This window comes from Diabrotica virgifera, chromosome 4, assembly GCF_917563875.1.
Source record: "Diabrotica virgifera virgifera chromosome 4, PGI_DIABVI_V3a".
Lineage (NCBI taxonomy): Eukaryota > Metazoa > Arthropoda > Insecta > Coleoptera > Chrysomelidae > Diabrotica > Diabrotica virgifera.
The window spans coordinates 104,398,515-104,417,886 of NC_065446.1; the positions used below are offsets into that span (position 1 = coordinate 104,398,515).

Below are 19,372 nucleotides of genomic sequence, written 5' to 3' on the forward strand. Positions count from 1 at the left end.
TCGTACTTTCTTTCATATTCTTCTATTTCCTTGCAGTTTTCCAGAACCCACTTCTCTTTGGCTTCTCTAATTTTTCTCTTAATCTCACGGTTCACTTCTTTGTATTTTGTCTTGTTGGTTTTATTTCTTCGCCTTTCCTCCATGAGGTACAAAATTTCGTTTGTCATCCATTCCTTTTTCTTAATTTTGCTTGGAGCTAAGGAGCCTTCACCAGCTGTCATAAGGGCCTTTTCTATCTCCATCCATTTGTCCTCTACATTGCCTGTGTTCCTATTTTTTGCAGCGAGGTTTCGAAGATTGTTGTTTACCTGTTCTCTTGTCCTTTCCAGTATAGTTGCGTCTTTCAGTTGCTTAACGTCTATCTTTTGTTTAGCTGCATTTTTCTGTAGTTTCTTGAATCTTATATTTACTACAGCCACCACCGGATTGTGATCCGATTCTATATCAGTGCCTGGATAGGTTTTTGTAGATGTGATGGAGTTTTTAAAACGGCTTCTGATTAGTATATAATCGATTTGATTCGTGACGATGTTGTCTGCATTATCCCTTGGTGATGTCCACGTGTACAATCTACGGTTTGGTAATCTGAACATTGTGTTCATTACTACAAATTCTTTTTCTTGGAAAAATTGTACGAAACGTTCACCTCGGTCGTTTTGTTGTCCAAGTCCAAATTCACCAGTGCATCCATTAGTTTTCACCTTACCAACTTTAGCGTTGAAATCGCCCATGATTACGGTGACTTCTTCTTTTTTGGCCGATTCCAGAATGTATTCTAGTTGCTTGTAGAATTTTTGTATTTCCTCATCCTCTTTCTCTGCTGTCGGTACATAGACTTGAATAATTGAACTCCAGGCCTCGTTAGAGACAAAGATCAAGTGGCCGCACAAATAATAGACCATTGTATCACGTACATACACAAACGCCTCTCGGGCGGTCCCGGCGTTTTACGGAAATCGGGTCAACGCCTTATGAGGCGGTTTCGGACTTAAATATGTTCATAAAACCGTTTGAAAAAGGGCTGATTTTTTAGCTTATAAAAATTTATAATAGCTCATATTTATGTCACGCGCTTGTAAGTAGGGTTACTGAAAATATGATGAAACAACTTTAGAAATAGGAAGCGTGTAGGTTTGGCCAACAAGAACCAAGATGGCAATTTTCTTTAAATCATATTTCTATTGTTTATTGAACATTGACGGCTGAAGAGTTATAACCTGTTAAAGTAATTATACTCGTAAAATACCGCCACGTTAAAGTGGAAGAGAGAACTTTCCGTGCTCAATTGTGCTTTTTTAGAATGGAACTTCAAATTGAAGCGAGCCTGAAAAATTAGCAATATATCGCCTTCTACGGCACGCAAAACATTCATTTTTTAACTTATTATGTTAACAGTTGTCAGTTAGGACTGGATCCCGCGTACAAAAAAAAGTTTATTATTAACAAGCTGAAAATTTGTTAATAGCTTAACGGTGTCTAGTCGGCCAATTTTTGATGTATGGGAACAGGGGAAGTTTCACTTGTGGAACTTGTCATCTTGACAAGCTTACGATTGTGAAAACTAGCAGGTTGTTTTTAATTTTATTCAATAGCAAACTTTATATAATATATGAAAAAATGTTTGTCCGACAAATTTGTTGGGCATTTTAATAGGTCCGACGCGTGGAACATGTCAAATGACAGGAATTATGTTGGTGATAAATAGCAGTCTGATTTTTGCATGAGAGTTTAATGAAAGGGTAACAAATCAATAGAGAGTTCTGTCCGACAAAATATATGCGACGTTTTCGTAGTCTGACGTTACCTATTCCACAATTAAAACTTCCAGTGTTCTCGTACATCAAAGTTTGTCCGACTAGACACCTTTAAGCTATTAACAAATTTTCAGCTTGCTATTAATCAACTTTTTTTTGGTACGCGGGATCCACACCTAAGTTGTCTTATGATGAAGAGTTCAGTTGTCTTATGATCACTTTCAAGCTTTTATTTTGTTCGATCGTTTGTTGTATGGTCCTTTTCATGAGAATTTTTCTGTGCGTCACAAATGATAGAAAAAAACGTAAGTCCGTGATAATAAACATTTATAACATGACATTTTAGTTAAATCTGATAGTTGTCACATTTTATTTGCAATTTGGCATAAAAACAAATCAATTGTGTTTATTGCATTTATAAAATGGTATTTTCTTTGAGTTGTATAGTCTTATAAATTGTACAGATTATAACCGTAGATATATTATGTAATTCGTAAATATTTTTTTTTCGATTATAGCGCCATCTATCGACAACTAGAATAAATGTTATAAATGTCTGTAATCACAGACCTGCCCTTTTTTTCTGTCACATACAATTTAATGCGTTAGAAAGAAATCGAAAAACTGTGACGCACTGAAAGATGCTCATGAGAAAAGGAATATCTGCCCTTTATTTTAATACTGAAAGAAGGGAGAAGCGTACTTTTGAAGTATGTACAATAAACTGCTCGTCAAAAGTTAGGGATATAGAAAATTATGCTCAATTGTCATAGTTGATTTTTTCGTGAACAGATTAACGGATTGTGCTATTTTTTTATTATTTTAGATTTTTCTTTAGTATGTATTTACACATTTATGCAAAGGTTTACTGAAACTTTTATTTTTGTACTTATACCGGGTGGAAGAAAAGAAATGTTTTTCGTATGTTATGTTTGTGACACCCTGTAGGGAGGACGAAGTATAAATGTTAGTATTCATCGAAATCGTATTGTAGTCTTATATTTTGTGAACATTTTGTTTTTTGAAAGTCCCTGATATCTTTAGAAACAAAAAAAATAGACGGATTTGTAATTTAACATGCGTTTTAACCGAAACGAAAGTTTGAGACACCTTGTAGGGAGGAAAACACACAAAGGCGAGTATACAGTATACCTATGTTGTAGTCTCATATTTTGTGAATATTTTATTTTTATTAATTTCTCTGATATCTTTAATAACAAAGAAACCAGAGGGTATTACTCTTTAATATGTGTTTTAACTAACGACATGCGTCACACATGTTAAACATAGAAACACATATTAAAGAGTAATACCGTTTAGTTTCTTTGTTACTAAAGATATCTAAGAAATTAAAAAAATAAAATACATATTCAGAAAATATGAGACTACAATACGACTCTGATGTATACTCACATTTGTACCTCGTTCTCCCTACTAGGGCAGTCAATGAGGGTATTTGGCTCCGAATTCCATCCTACTACATCGATTTACTTGATATTTTCATAGTAAGTAGGGAATAGCTCAAGAAACAAAGTCTACTCTATGCCGATGTGCGCTTTTCTCTTGGGGGTGGTTCTCACCCCATCTCGGGGGTGAAATTTTTTTTTTATAAAATAGCCACGGAAGAGGCTAGAGAATATAATTCTAAGCAAAAACTGTTCCATAATTATTTTTTGAAAACTCAATACTTTTTGAGTTATTCGTGGTTAAAAATGGGCATTTTCATTGAAAAATGATACCCTTTTGGACGGATTTTTGCGAATAACTTAAAAACTGTGCATCTAACAAAAAATCTATATAAAATATTTTTGTAGCTTATAAAAAACAAAGAGATTCATTTCTTCATAACTCTTCTAGTTATAATACAAAAAGGGATATACTAGATGAGAAGAGTTTGTTTTTTGGTGCATGCTCAAATCGGTGTAATCAACTTGAAATAACAGAGAAACGGTTGATTTTAGGTGTATACTGATACCAATAACTTCTTTAAAATGAGCATTATTAAATGTCGATTACATTCAAACTAAGCGAGATATGCTGCAAAAAATTGGTGACTAATGTATTTTATGAAGAAATGAGAAATATATTTAACCCCTCATCCATCAGAATTTAAATACATCGTTTTCCTTCTAAAATACTTTTTATTATAGTGTTATTTCTATGTTCAAAAAGTTGGACTGAAATAACATGAATGATTTTTGATAAAAGTAAGATCAAATTATAGAGCGCATTTTAAAATTTTCTTAAAAATCTTCCTTTTTGTCCATGTAACTCGAAAATGATGAGATATACGAAAAAAAGATATAACACAAAAATGTAGAGTTGTTTTAGATAAAAATTTCGTTTTTGTTTTTCATTACTGTATCTGCTATCATTTTCAAGTTACATGGAGAAAAAGGAAGATTTTTAAGAAAATTTAAAAATGTGCTCTATAATTTGATCTTATTTTTTCAAAAACCATTAATTTTAAACTCGTCCAACTTTTTAAACATAGAAATAACACTATAATAAAAGGTACTGTAGACGGAAAATGATGCATTTACATTCTGGTGGATGGGGGTTAAAATTACTTCTCATTTTTTCTTAAAATACATTAGTAATCAATTTTGTTTGCAAGATATCTCGCTTAGCTTGAATGTAATTTACCTTTAATATTGCTCAGTTTAAAGGTCTTTTCAAGCACTACAAAAGGTATTGGTAGCATTATACACAAAATCGACCGTTTCTCTGTTATTTCAAGTTGAATACACCAATTTGAGCATGTAGCAATAAAACAAACTCTTTTCACCTACCATATCTCTTTTTGTATTATAACTAGAAGATTTATGAAGGCAAGTGTTTCTTTGTTTTTTTATAACCTACAAAAATGTTTATACAGTTTTTTTAGTTAGATGCATATTTTTTAAAGTGTTGGAAGAAAACCGTTCGAAAAGGTGTTATATTTCAATGAAAATTGCCAATTTTCAACCACGAATAACTCAAATACTATTGAGTTTTCAAAAAAAATTATAAAACAGTTTTTGCTTAGAATTAGGTTCTCTATCGAATTCCTTACCAAAAAATTTTCCACCCCTTAGAAGGGGTGGGAACCACCCCCAAGATAAAAAGCACACATCTGCATAGGGTAGACTTTGAATTAGGAGATAAGTAGAGGCTATTCCCAAAATTTCATTAAAATCCATGCAGTAGGATAGAATTCGGAGGTAATATGCTATTCTTGTTCCCATTGACTGGCGTATACAGGATGTCTCAAACTTAACATAAGAAAAACATTTCTTTTCTTCCACCCGGTATAAATACAAAAAATAAGTTTGAGTAAACCTTTGCGCAACTGTGTAAATACTAAAGAAAAGTCTAAAATAATAAAAAAAAATAGCGGAATTCGTCTGGTCGCGAAAAAATCAACTATGTATGAAAATCGGCATAATTTTCTATATCCCTCACTTTTGACGAACAGTTTATATAAATCCTAGCTGAGCGCTTTTGTCTCATAAAGCCATCTTCAGAGCTATGGTCAATATTTAAATGTTTTATGTCTTATGTCATTCTTCAAAAATTAAAGTTCGAATAATTTACCAGATGTGGTGTCCTCCAACGCCACCGCAACAAGAAAATGACGTATATATAGACGAAACTATGGCATTCCTCTACGACACCCACGTCATGTCCGAATCCCAATTACCACCCATTTACGTTAAGCGAGAAGCAAAAAGGAATCGCATCGAAGCAGGTTTCAGCGAAAGCCGAAGAGCCTTGAAAATACCCAGAAAGGAAGAAGCTACGAACGCACCGAAATCCTTGTTCCACTCGCCGAATATATTGAAGATGAAGCGCGAGCTGAAGCTGCAGAAGTATCGAGGACTGGTGAGACCGTCTGTGCCGATACCGGGGAAACCCAACATTCAAAAGCCGCCTACGGAACAGCCTTTGTTTCATGAATGGACGATTCACGAGGATATGGCTATTTTGAAGGTCATTCAAAGTTTCCAAGGTCTTCCGCTGAATTTAATCGTTTCAAATTTAGGTAAGTCACATGATATTTGTATAGGTATAAAAAATTTAATTTTGAACAGCTTGTCTGTAGATATGTTATGTACGAAAAGTGCCTAAAATTCATTCTAATGCACCCTAGTGCCCAGGGACTAATTCACCCCCTTCTCAAAACTCACTCCATTAAATAGTAGCAGTCCGCGGTCTTTCATATTTGGGAGTCCACGGAACATATGAAACAGTAAAACCGCTTTCACATTGTAGTTCTTTTTAGCCCACTTTTTTTTACATAATCACTAGCCTAGTGGTTAGTGTGTTCACTTTCAATTCTGACATTTGCGGTCTGGTATCCAGTATAGGTTTCTAATTATTTTCAGATCTTGGTTAAGTAAGGTACAACCATTCTTGCAGAAAATTTACAAGATCTCCAGACATTAGTAAATCTTGTCAGTGAAGCAAGTTATCGGAGAGGCCTAAAATCAATATTTCAAAGACAATTTGGATGGCAGTTGGAAAGATTTGTAGATCAAGGTGTGCTTTCTCTTGACGCAGAGGAGATAGAACGGGTAAACCATTTTAAATACCTTGGCAGTTAATTAAATGTAAATTGCGACAATGGTGAGATAATAACCAGGATCGAAATGTCAAGGCTTTTATGACCTGGAAACCCGTTTTATGTAACAGAAACCTTTCGATGAATATGCGCAAGAAGGTCCTGAAATGTTATGTGTTGTCTATCTTATTGTATGGTTATGAGACATGGATACAACACGTGCGGTTCCACGGTAGAAGAATTATTTCGCGCAGCAGCCAATAGAGACAGGTTTCAGGAACTGGTAAACATCGTGACCAGACATCTCATAACGCGACATTTCGTAACCGGACAATTGGTAACGGACAGTTCGTAACTATACAAATTCGTAACGGACAATTCGTAACGTCCAAATTGAATTATTCTGTTTATTTTTGTTAACGTCGAAACTAACTGTTATTACAGTTACAATTGAAATTATGTTCATCAATTTCACGATATAGTAGGTAACTGGATAAACATGCTTAACACATTTTATATTTCGTGTTTCAGAATATATTAACAGTCTTTAAACACATACAAACTTTAAATATTTAAATACATACAAACTTTTAACAATATTTTTAAAAGTTTATCCCTCTTATTGTTCCTTAAATTTGCATATACCTACTTAGATAAAAGAATAATGAAGTAATTCGTGAAATCTTTAAGCCGACAACCGTCTTTAGACATTCCTAACTTTGTAAGTAAAGTATTTTATTTAAATAATTTTTGTTTGCGTCTTTAAATACTTTTATTATATTCTGAAACACAAAATATGAAATAGACCAGGGCGGATCTGTAAAAATATTAGTACATTTGGACGTTGAGAGGTGACTCAAATTTTTTTGCAGAAATTGCTTGAAAATATCTCAAATAATAATATTTGAGTTATCCTCCCTCTCAAAAAGGTCCGGAACATTGTTTAAATAATAAAAATGTCAAAAAATGAAGGAAAAATTCGATTTTTTTCTTCGTTTCTTGATTATAACTTTAAAAGTATTCATTTCCGAGAAAAGTTGTACTGACATAAAAGTTGTATAATTAAATTTCCTACAATATAGAACTGGTTAAAAATTTAAAAAATAGTCACCCTTGTTGCAAAATAGCAATAATTACGAAAAAACTATACAAAAACAAGTATTCGCATTTTACGTTTTTTCAACCATTTATGCTACACTCAGGACCTTCATATTTCACCCAGAAAAACTTTATGATACAGTAAAACAATACTGTAAATTTCATTAGGATCGGTTTAACAGATTTTGCAAAATAAATTTTGCAATCCAGCTTTCGCAAAAAAAATTCGTTTTTTCAAAATGTTACAGGACTGAAAATAAAGCAGATAGCAAGTTGAAATTTTTTTTGCTTATAGAAGTGTACTGTGCCTTTTATTTGCAATTTGCAAAATTAAAATCGATTAACTGCTACGGCGTCAGGCATTGTTTTAAATAAACATTAATTATTGGTGCTACGCGCAGGACAGCGGATAGTTTGCTCTGATTAGGCATTTCAATGACCTTTGATAATGATTGATACATTTTAATTTTTATTACATTTCGATATAAATAAATAAATTTTTTTATTGCAAAATAAAATCACATACTCTATCCTTTGAAATAACACTTTCTTTAGTAAAAACTATCTTTGTTCATATATTTTAACTTAGAGAATAAAAGTTTATTATTTTTAAACATATGCAATTGTTTAAACAATATTTCACAAACAATAATAAAATTAGTTTGATTTTTGTGGAATTAAAATCTTAAAATACAACAAAATATAGAGTAAGAAAATAATATATTAGATAAAGATTAGAAGAAATTTTGGTGGAAATCAGCTTGTGTGAATCGAACACCGCTGTCCTGCGCGTAGCACCAAAAATTAATGTTTATTTTAAAAATTTCCTGACGCCGTGGTAATTATTCGATTTTAATTTTGCAAATTGCAAATGAAAGGTACAGTACACTTCTATAAGCAAAAAAAAATTCAAATTTCAGTCCTGCAACATTTTCAAAAAATGAATTTTTTTTGGGAAAGCTGGATTGCAAAATTCATTTTGCAAAATCTATTAAACCGATCTTAATGAAATTTACAGTGTTGTTTTACTATATCATAAAGTTTTTCTGGGTAAAATATGAAGGTCCTAAGTGTAGCATAAATGGTAGAAGAACGTAAAATGCGAATACTTGTTTTTGTATGGTTTTTTTCGCAAGTATTGCTATTTTGCAACAAGGGTGACTATTCTTTAAATTTTTAACCAATTCTGTATTGTAGGAAATTTAATTATGCAACTTTTATGTCAGTACAACTTTTCTCAGAAATGAACAGTTTTAAAGTTATATTCAAAAAACCAATAAAAAAATTGAATTTTTCCTTCATATTTTGACATTTTGATTATTTAAACAATGTTCCGGACCATTTTGAGTGGGAGGATAACTCAAATATTATTTGAGTTATTTTCAAGCAATTTCTGCAAAAAAATTTGAGTCACCTCTCAACATCCATCTCAAAACAGATGAGCCCTGGACTAAAATGCCTTAAAATTTTTTTTTCTGGTACTGATTCGTTAAATTGATAAACATAATTACATTGTAACTGTAATAACAGTAGTTTCCACGTTAACAAAAATAAATAGCATAATTCAATTTGGACGTTATGAACTTGTATAGTTACCAACTGTCGCCGTTACGAACTGTCGCTGTTACCAATTGTCCGGTTACGAACTGTCGCGTTACGAGATGTCATGGAACCGGTAAACATGATGACGGCCAACGTCTGAATACAGACACGGCATCTAAAGAAGAAGAAGGTTGTTAAGTCCTGCTTCTTTTAGTGTTTGTATCATCTTGGCGTGCTGTACTCGATCAAACACTTTCTCGTAATCAACCATACGTGCGTAAACTTCAGCCATTCTGTTGGTATTTCTTCAGAGTTGTATTATGCCGTTAAGTATCTTTGTTAATGTTCCATCATTTACCTCCTCTTCTAGCTCTTTATTGTCTCTTTGGCCTTCAAACAGTTTCTCTAGGTATTCTTTCCTCACTCTTTATTTTATTTTGTTTGTCCAAGATGATGTTTCCGTCAGAATCAATTAGATTTTCTTTCTGTCTCTGTTTTAGACCACCTGTGTGTTCTATATATAACTTTCCTATGTACATTATCACTATCACTAGTGTCAAGTATAGTTAGAGTCTCAATTTCTTTGCGCCTTCCCATTGCTTCTTTTTCTTTCGCTTCTCTGATTTTCCTTCTTTGTTTATCATATTGTGTATTATGGTTATCGTTTTATATCTGTCTGGGTAATTTTTGGCTTTTTTTCTGTCGTCTATTAGTTTTAGAATCTCATCTGTGATCCATGATTTTTTCTTGAATAATTTCAGCAATGCGCTATCCAGTACGACATTTGAATCGTGGTAACTGTTGCATTTCTGTGCAATTTTCCTAAATTTTCTTCCCGTAAAAACCTTCTACGCAGTATTAGAAAACTTCAAAATAAAAGATGAATAAAATCGGTGAGTCGTTCTTAAGTTTTGGCGTGACCTACGGAAATGGGGAATTTTTTTTATATAATATATCATATTACAGTGATGAGCGCGCTAATAACCGGCAAAATAACGCAAAAGATGGAAAACAATACATTACGAAACAAAAAGAGATTAAACTAGTGGAGGTGGAAATTATCGTTATCAACGTATAAATAATTAACATTACATTACATAGTTTCCCACCTTTAGACGTCTGTGACAGAAGTATTTTATAAAAAACTACTGTCACAGTGACAGTTCTGCCGTGATAAGGTAAAAAGCAGTAAGTGCCAAAATAATGGTTTTGAGTTATTTGTAATTTAAGATTTTTTTCTTTCACACAATTTATTATTTCTTTAATTTTAAGTAGAAAAACGTTAAAAAACATTAAAAAATATGCATTATTTTTGACAAATCAATCAATTATTGTGTTACTTGTTTTTTGGCTGAAAATTCAGCAGTTACTGTTTTTTGCCCTAATAATGAAGTTATTTTCTTAAACAAAAATGTAGAATTGTCAGCTTTATGTAAATATCAGTTTTAAAAATAAAACAAAAATTCAGATTAAAGCGGTAGTGTAATCAAATGTAATTCACATTAGAAAAAGAAAAAGTCTTAATTAATTACATAATATTGAAAAAACTATTCGAAATTATTAAGTCTTCTACGTCATCTTCTTTTAATGAAAGCCAAAAATGCCGTCTGTTTTCAGGTATGGGTCAATCCAAGCCAAGTGGTCCAAAGGTGGTTGCTTGACTATTTTTAATATTTTTTATTTTTCTACCTTTTAAACTTCAGTCTATAGAGAGTACAAAATTGCATTCATTTTATTTTTAAAAAATTTAGTTTGCCGACAACGGCCATTTTTGTTAAAGCGTGTCGATCATTTTCACGGAAAACATGGCTTCGCTCTTTAGCCAATATTTTTTCTGAGATTTGTCCTAGAACAATAAATCAAAAACCAAACTTTTTAGAAAAGTATGCTCTAAAAAACAGCCTATAGCATTATTAATTTCATACTACCCTTAAGGCCTTAAATGAACCTCAAAGTTTGAATAGGTAAACTGATAAAATTCCATTTTCAGCATTTTTTTAACAGCATAAGGCAAGCCGATATTGGTTTGTAATTTTTTTCTGGAAAAGACATACGTACATACTTTAAATAAAAAAAGTTTGAGCTTTGAGACTTGAGTAAATTTTTTCAAAAAAAATCTCAAAAACATAATTATTTGAAAAATCTCAAAGTTTGACCCCTTATATCTCTGATAGGCACGGATGAAAAAATTTGAAATTTGGCTGAATGTTAGCCCCTAGCAAGTAGAATAAGGAGTAAAAATTTGAAGTTGCAGACTTACGTCATATAGGAGTTACAGGCCTGAGAAAATGGCCAAAAATCAAAATGGTCAAAATGTGAGCGTTTGCGGGCAGGGTAATTAAAATGCAAATAAACTGTCTAATGAAATAAAAATTAATCTATTTTCACCAGATTTCACAATGAATATAAATTTATACAGGTTGGGCCAAAGAAAAGAGTCCACCTCGATATTTGGCAATAGTTACCTATTAGATTTTAAGGAAATGCCGAAATAGGTCCATTTTTATTTTTATTATATTGCAACTTTCTGGGATATATTTCATACTACGTGAGGTCATCAATCAGAGCGTGATGACGTAATCGATGATTTTTTTAAATGGGAATCGGGGTCTTGTGGCAACTAAAAATACATTGTACTGCTGTCAGAAAATAGAAAAAATGTTTATTTCACAAATAAACATTTCTTTTCGCTTAAATTAAATCACAAACAGCCTCCCAGTTACCTCTTGACAGTTTGAACTTTAATTTAAGAGAAAAGCAATGTTTATTTGTTAGATAATAATTTTTTTCTATTTTATGACAGCAATAAAATCTATTTTGAGTTAAATAAATTACATACATTCTACTTTTTGCCTCAATTAGTTTAATTCAAAAATTATTTTTGCCACCCTATATAAATAATTATATTATTGTTTATACTACTGAACAGAGAATTGAACACTCTTTCAAATGAGATAACATACGACCCCTATTACTATTAAAACAATAATCGAGTACGTCATCACGCCCAGGTGGATGATGTCACTTACGATGACACGTAATGGAGACGTATGAAATATATATAAAAAAATTGTAATTTAAAAATAAAAATCGACTTGTTTCGGCATTCCCTTACAATCGAATAACTGCCAAATATCAAGGTAAACTCTTTTCTTTGGCCCACCCTATATAAATTTGTATTCATTGTGAAATCTGATGAAAATAGATTAATTTTTATTTCATTAGACAGTTTATTTGAATTTTAATTACCCTGTCCGCAAACGCTCAAATTTTGACCATTTTTTCAGGCCTGTAACTCCTATATGACGTAAGTCTGCAACTTCAAATTTTTACTACTTATTCTACTTTGCTAGGGGCTAACATTCAGCCAAATTTCAAATTTTTTTATCTGTGCCCATCAGAGATATAAGGGGTTAAACTTTGAGATTTTTCAAAAAATTACGTTTTTGAGATTTTTTTTTTGAAAAAATTTACTCAAGTCTCAAAGCTCAAACTTTTTTTATTTAAAGTATGTACGTATGTCTTTTGCAGAAAAAAATGACAAACCATTATGGGCTTGCCTTATGCTGTTAAAAAAATGCTGAAAATGGAATTTTATCAGTTTACCTCTTCAAACTTTGAGGTTCATTTAAGGCCTTAAGGGTAGTTTGAAATTAAATAATGCTATAGACCGTTTTTTTAGAGCATACTTTTCTAAAAAGTTTGGTTTTTGATTTATTGTTTTAGGACAAACCTCAGTGAAAATATTGGCTAAAGAATGAAGCCGTGTTTTCCGTGAAAATGATCGATACGCTTTAACAAAAAGGGCCGTCATCGGCAAACTAAATTTTTAAAAAATAAAATAACTGGAATTCTGTACTCTCTATGGACTGAAGTTTAAGAGGTAGAAAAATAAAAAATATTAAAAATAGTCAAGCAACCAACTTAATTTATATTGGACCACTTGGCATGGATTGACCCGTATGAGAGGGCACAGTTACGAAATTATACCTTGTTTCTTTTGCGTAGAGACACCTCTACAATAATTATCGCGTAATTTACTAGGAATTTCTAGTTTATTTTCTGTCATGTGTTTATTTTAACGGATGTTAAATCAGGTGATGTTTAAATGGCAGTATCTGAGAAGATACTGCCTTATGTCATGACAATAATACAAACTTTGAATACAAATGTTAAGGAAAATAGCAGTATCTGCTTTACTAAGTAGATACTGCCACTTAAATTCACATTAAAAATTATGTTCCAGATCTCTGTGTAGGCAAACAACAGTAATTAGTTATTTATTACGTTGGATACTGCCCGTTACCATCACATTGAGAGTTACTTTGTTAGTTACTGCTTTTTGCCATTGGTAGTTCTGGTATAAGTTGACTATAAATGTGAACCAAATCCTTTGTAGTAGTAAGAGCAGTTACTACTTAGGTAGGATACATTAATATCTCATTTTTGACAAAAATGTCACTTGCTGCCTTTTACCTTAACAGGGCAGAGTTGTCCTACTCCTCTGATACGTCTAAAGGTGGGAAACTATGTAATGTTAATTTCTACGTTTATAACGATAATTTCCACCTCCACTAGTTTCATCTCTTTTTGTTTCGCAATGTCTTATGTTTTCCATCTTTTGCGTTATTTTGCCGGTTATTAGTCAGTTTATAATATATTAATTTTATTAACGTTCCTTCTTCTTCACGTGCTATATCAGAATTATCCGACGTTTTGATATCTGAGTCTATTCACGAATGTTTTTAACCTTTAACCTTTTCTTCCTACACTTCTATTTTGTCTTAAAGGATCAGTTGTAGTATCCTATATCGATTTCCCCTCACTATATGTCCCACATAAGGCATTTTCCACTGTTTAATGGTCTTTAGCAGTTCTCTATCTTTGTTGACCCTCGTTAGTACTAACTCCTTAGTTTTTCTTGCTATCCAAGGTATCTTCAGCATCCGTCTATGAATCCACATTTCCAATGCTTCAACTCTGTTCATGATCTATATTTTTAGCGTCGACACTTCTGCACCATAAAAAAGTACAGACCAAACATAGTAATAATATATAATATATAAACACTACGAGCCTAGTAGGCCCATGGCTTGATGTGTGTGTGGAGAGAAAGAGATGGCATTAGACAAAGCGTCTTTTTGCCACAGAATTTTGTTATAGATATGTTTAAATTTTTATCTTAGAATCATTTATAAACTTGATTAAGATATTAAATATAGATTTGTCAGAATAAGATAAAAGATTGCTGATGCTAACTGGAAGGCTAATGTTAAGGTTAATTAAACCTAAATATAAGTTTTGAGTCTGATCCCTATGATTAAGACAATCCAAGAATACATGGTTCAGATCCCCGATGGACTCATAGTTACACGGACAGAAGGGAGTTTCATAGATTCCAATCCTATGTAGATGCTCTGGAAAAAGGCCATGGTTAAGTTTTAGCCGGGTTATTAATGAGGAATGTACTTTGTTATAATTGTAGTACTTACTTTCCGTGTCCGGAACACCAACAACTTTAAATTCTGTATTTCCAATGGTTGGCCACATAGATGGCCCTGTCATTTGCTATAATTAAGTCTTGTTCTGTGCAGGTCTCTCTCATCTCTGTGCATGATAGTAGATGCCGGCTGGTCTGAACCGCGCCACAGTCGCAGGTATATAAAATTGTAGTTAAAATGAGGTATACATTTGGGTAATAATGGGTGAATAGAAAAGTAATGATTTCTTGATGTCTGCTGAACATCTTCGTATTTGGACCTCCATCTTTCCCTGCCAACACTTCTGATAACAGAAAATAGGTCTTTGAAGTTGAAAATGTTTGTGATTTCTGGTATCTCGGATGTATTTTTTGCCATTCCGTCCACTATTTCGTTTCCAACCACTCCGCTATGTCCTTTAACCCACAGTAAAGTAACTGTTTTTTTAGTGGATTTTAGATTATGTAATGTTTTTTTGATATCAAGAATACTGGAGTTTTGGAAATTATCTAATGGATGGCTACAAATAGCTTGTAGTACTACCTGAGAGTCTGAGACTACTACAACGTTCTCGCAATAATTAGAAGCACACCAAGTTAGTGCTTTCTGTATGGCAGCAGCCTCGGCTGTAAAAATAGAACAGCAATCCGGAATTCGGTATTTTTCTGCATAATTGTTGTTTGAAACAAAAAATGCGAAACCAGTACTTTCATCTGTTTTTGATCCATCTGTATAAATTACTGTTAAATTTTTCCCTAATTTGTTTAGTATGGATTTAAATATAAGATTTGTTAAAGTTGGCAAGTCTGAATAAGATGGCATTATAATGGTTGGTTTGTCTATCAGAACTTCAAAGTCATGTTCGAAAATAGGAAATTTTGGTAGCTGTGAAATATAAGGTTGATAAAGATTCGTATCGATAAAAGATTCTGTAAGAGGAGGCGAATTTTTTATCCTCCAGTAAGAATTTGTTAAATTTTCTGTCGAAAGCAGACCTATTTTGTGAACCATAGTTGTATTAAACGTTCTGTATTTTATTAGACATTTGTTTGCTAATATTTGCCTACGTATGTATAAAGGTGGTTCTTGAGCTTCTGCTAGAACTGCATGACTTGGTGAGGACATCATAGCTCCTAGACAGATTTTTATAGATTTATATTGTATTCTGTCTAGTGTTAAAAGATTTGTTTTGCAAGTAGAACCATAAAGAATACAGCCATAATCTAGAATGGATCGTATGTAGGATCTATAAAACATTAAGGAAATATATTGGTCTGCACCCCAACTTTTTTTGGAAACGAAACGCAGAAGGTTAATTCCACGCTCTGACTTTTGTTTCACATATTTTATATGGCTAGACCACAAGAGTTTTTTATCTAGGATCATGCCCAGATACTTATACTCTTCTTCTAAGGGAAAAGCATAATCACCTATATGGCATTTGCCTCTGATTTTTTGTCTACGTCTTGTAAAACATACAATCGAAGACTTATCTTTTGATATGCTAAATCCCATGTTTTTAACCCACCTATCTATATTCCTAAAGTTACGTTTTAGATTAAACATACAATCATCGTAGGATTTATGGCTGGTATATAAACATATATCATCGGCATACTGTATTATTTTACATTTGTCATCTATCAGGTCATGCAGATCTGCAGTGTAAACATTAAATAACAAAGGGCTTAGAATTGAGCCTTGTGGAAGACCGTTATATAATATTCTTGGACCGTGTAATACATTATTATGGTCACGTAAATATATTTTTCTGTTAACATACAAATTTAATATATTTACAGATAATCTTTTATCGATACCACATGCCACCATTTTTGAATATAATATATCCAAATCAACCACGTCATACGCACCCTTTAAATCTATAAACAAACATAGCATAAATTCGTTCTTTGAGAAGCAAAGTTGAATATCCGAAACTAAATGTATGAGAGCATCAATTGTGCCTCGACCTCTACGAAATCCATACTGTGAATAGGGAAAAACTGCTTTACTTTCTAAAAGATGTTCTACTCTCAATTTTATTAGTCTTTCAAGAGATTTTGTTACACATGATAATAAGGAGATGGGCCTATAAGATGATGGAAGTTCTGGATTTTTGTTGAATTTAAGTATAGGACATATGACTATATTTTTTAAAGTGTCGCAATATTCTTGTTTCAACCACCAATTATTAAAGATTTGTAAGAGAATGTGTTTAGCATTTAATGGCAATTTGTCCAATATTTTATAGGTAAAACCATCTAAACCAGGTGCTGTATTTCTGCTTTTTTTAAGAGCAAACTCTAGTTCTGAAAAAGTAAAAGGTTTTGACATGTGATCTATGTTAGTATTAAAACGAAAAATGTCTATGTTATTATCAGCAATATTACCTGGGGCGGATGAAGGTGCAAGTTGATCTAGTAATTTATTAATGAGATCTTCAGAAAGTTGTGGTTTCTTATTGTATTGATTATTGTTGGAAAATGATCTTACAGTTCTCCAAATTTTTGAGAGAGGAGTACTTTTGTTCAAGCTATTTAAAAAATGAATCCAGCTACATTTTTTTTTTCATTTTAAATAACCGTCTGGTTTGGGCTGCAATGTTTTTATAAATTATGTAATTATTATAGTTACTTTGCATTCGGTATGCTTTTAAAGCTTCTGATCGTTTTTTTATTATATGTGTACATTCCTCATCCCACCAATAGGGCCTTAGGGTTGAAGGAGTAAAGGGTTTCTTTATGGGCATAGATTTAGAGGCGACAATGGAAATAGTTTGAAAAAGTTGAGCTGTCTGCTCATCGTTTGAAAGATCATCGGTTGTTGAAAAGGTAGAAAGTTGATTCTCTAAATATGTATGGAACAGTTTCCAGTCAGCGCGGGATTCATTCCATTTGGTTGATGGATTAATAAGAAAAGAAGAAGGATTAATTTTAAGTTCTATTTTAATAGGAAAATGATCGGATCCCAGTGTGTCAGAGTGTACTGACCAGTTTATACGGTTTGTTAATGTAGCTGATGTGATAGTCAAATCAACGGCAGACTGATTCCCACTTGGACCGATTCTAGTAGGTGTTCCGTCATTTTGAAAGACTAGTTCGAGAAAATCCATACTTTCGACTAAAGTTCTACCATTACGGTCATCCGGGATCGGACCCCACATGCAATGGTGGGCATTAAAATCACCACAAAAAACTGTTTTATTAAAATCAAATTGTTTGAATAAATGTATCCAATCTGTTTTATCTACTCTGATGTCAGGAGGTCTATATATAGACACAAAAGATATATTAATTTTATTAAGTAAGACTGCACACACTTCTATTCCACTATTAAAATTATAGTTAATATTTATTATTTGATAATCAATGCTCTTTAATATGAAAATACCTACGCCACCATATCCGCTGTCACGACATTTTGAAACAAAATTATATCCTTTTAATTTAAAATCCATTTGGCTTTTCAACCAAGTTTCGGATAAAATAATAATATCTACATGAAAATTATTAATATAATTTACAAGATTATCCCTATTGCTAACTAAAGATCTACAATTCCATTGTAAAATATTTAATAATGATTGACTAGGCTGATTGTGTTTATCCATTTGGAAGTTAGTGACTGCTGTCATTAAGACTAGTCCCTATATTATCCGTTTCTGTGTTAGTACCTGTATCTTCTAGATTATTAGAAATAAGTTTTCTTAATTCATTTTCTAAATTGCATATGGGTTGAGATTGATTAGTAGTATCTATGAGTTGGTTTATATGAGATGTCACAAGTAATATAAGTTTCTCTTTATAGTCAATAAATTCGTCCCTGTAAGGATTAGGGATTATCGGATTAGATTTAGGGGTGGGTCTTTTGCTAGTTGAGGCAGAGGAATGGGGTAGAATTGGAGGAGAAGTTGCTTTACGTTTATTAGCTGTATTTGTTGTGTTACTAAATATTTTTGCCGGATTATTTAATGTGAAATTAGAGGTATTGTTAGTTGGGTTAGGTAAGCTTGGAAAATTAGTAATGTTATTTAAAATAGCAAATCTATTATTAGTAGTTATTTTTGCGTAGTTCGGGTTGTTATGTAGTTGCTCTGCTTCTTTGAAATTTATATTTTCTGTTGCCATTATTGTCTTGATTTTTCTCTGTTTCTCGTATATTGGACACTTTCTTGACAACGAGGTGTGCTCGTTAGTTTTACAATATATGCATAGATTATTTCCACTACAATTTTCTTCTGTATGAGAAGTGTCTGTACATTTTTTACATTTACTCTCCTTGGATTTACATAATCTAGAGCTGTGTCCGTACATAAGACATTTGTAGCATTGCACCACTGGATGCACGTAAGGATCAACTACGAAGTTACATAAGTTAATTATTATGTTTTGGGGAACTTCATTGCCCAAAAATTCTACAATAATTATTTGTCTTGGTACTAATTGAGTAGTACCGTCGCTGTTGGTTATTTTTCTTTGCATTCTTTGTACATTCACCACCTGCTTTTCAGAAATGATTGCGTCTTTCAGGTAATCCTCCGAAAAGAACGTGTCAACCATTCTGACTACGCCCTTTCTGCGCGTGTAAAATTTAGGGATATATGCTATTAGATCGTTTTTAATTATCAATTCATGATTAATTAATTTATTTGCTGCAGAATAAGTTTTTAATATGACTTTTACCCTACTAATACCTACCGTTTTTATGTCTACTACATCATGTTTTATTAAAGGATCATTTAACAAAAAAGAACCGACCCTGATTGGAAATAATCTTCCAATACTAGAATTTTTATGTTCAATATAAACAAAGAATGGTGCCTTGTCATCAGATTTATACCTATTATCAAAATCGATTAAATTATTTACAGACCTGTTGTTATCCATATTAGTTTTTTTAGAGTTGTTTTGGTCAGGCGGTTCGCCAGAACCTATTGACTCTGCTTCCATATT

The 19,372-nt window shown here is 32.4% G+C and overlaps 1 protein-coding gene across 2 annotated transcripts in view; it reads left to right on the plus strand.

The window, feature by feature from the left end:
- The window catches only part of LOC126883075 (helicase domino), a 170,250-nt gene that overhangs the window by 126,679 nt on the left and 24,199 nt on the right, over positions 1-19,372 (plus strand). For both annotated transcript variants that reach the window (XM_050648300.1, XM_050648299.1), the window contains exon 18: positions 5,334-5,778. In XM_050648300.1, coding sequence (XP_050504257.1) covers positions 5,334-5,778 — 445 coding nt within the window. The remainder of the gene's footprint in view (positions 1-5,333; positions 5,779-19,372) is intronic.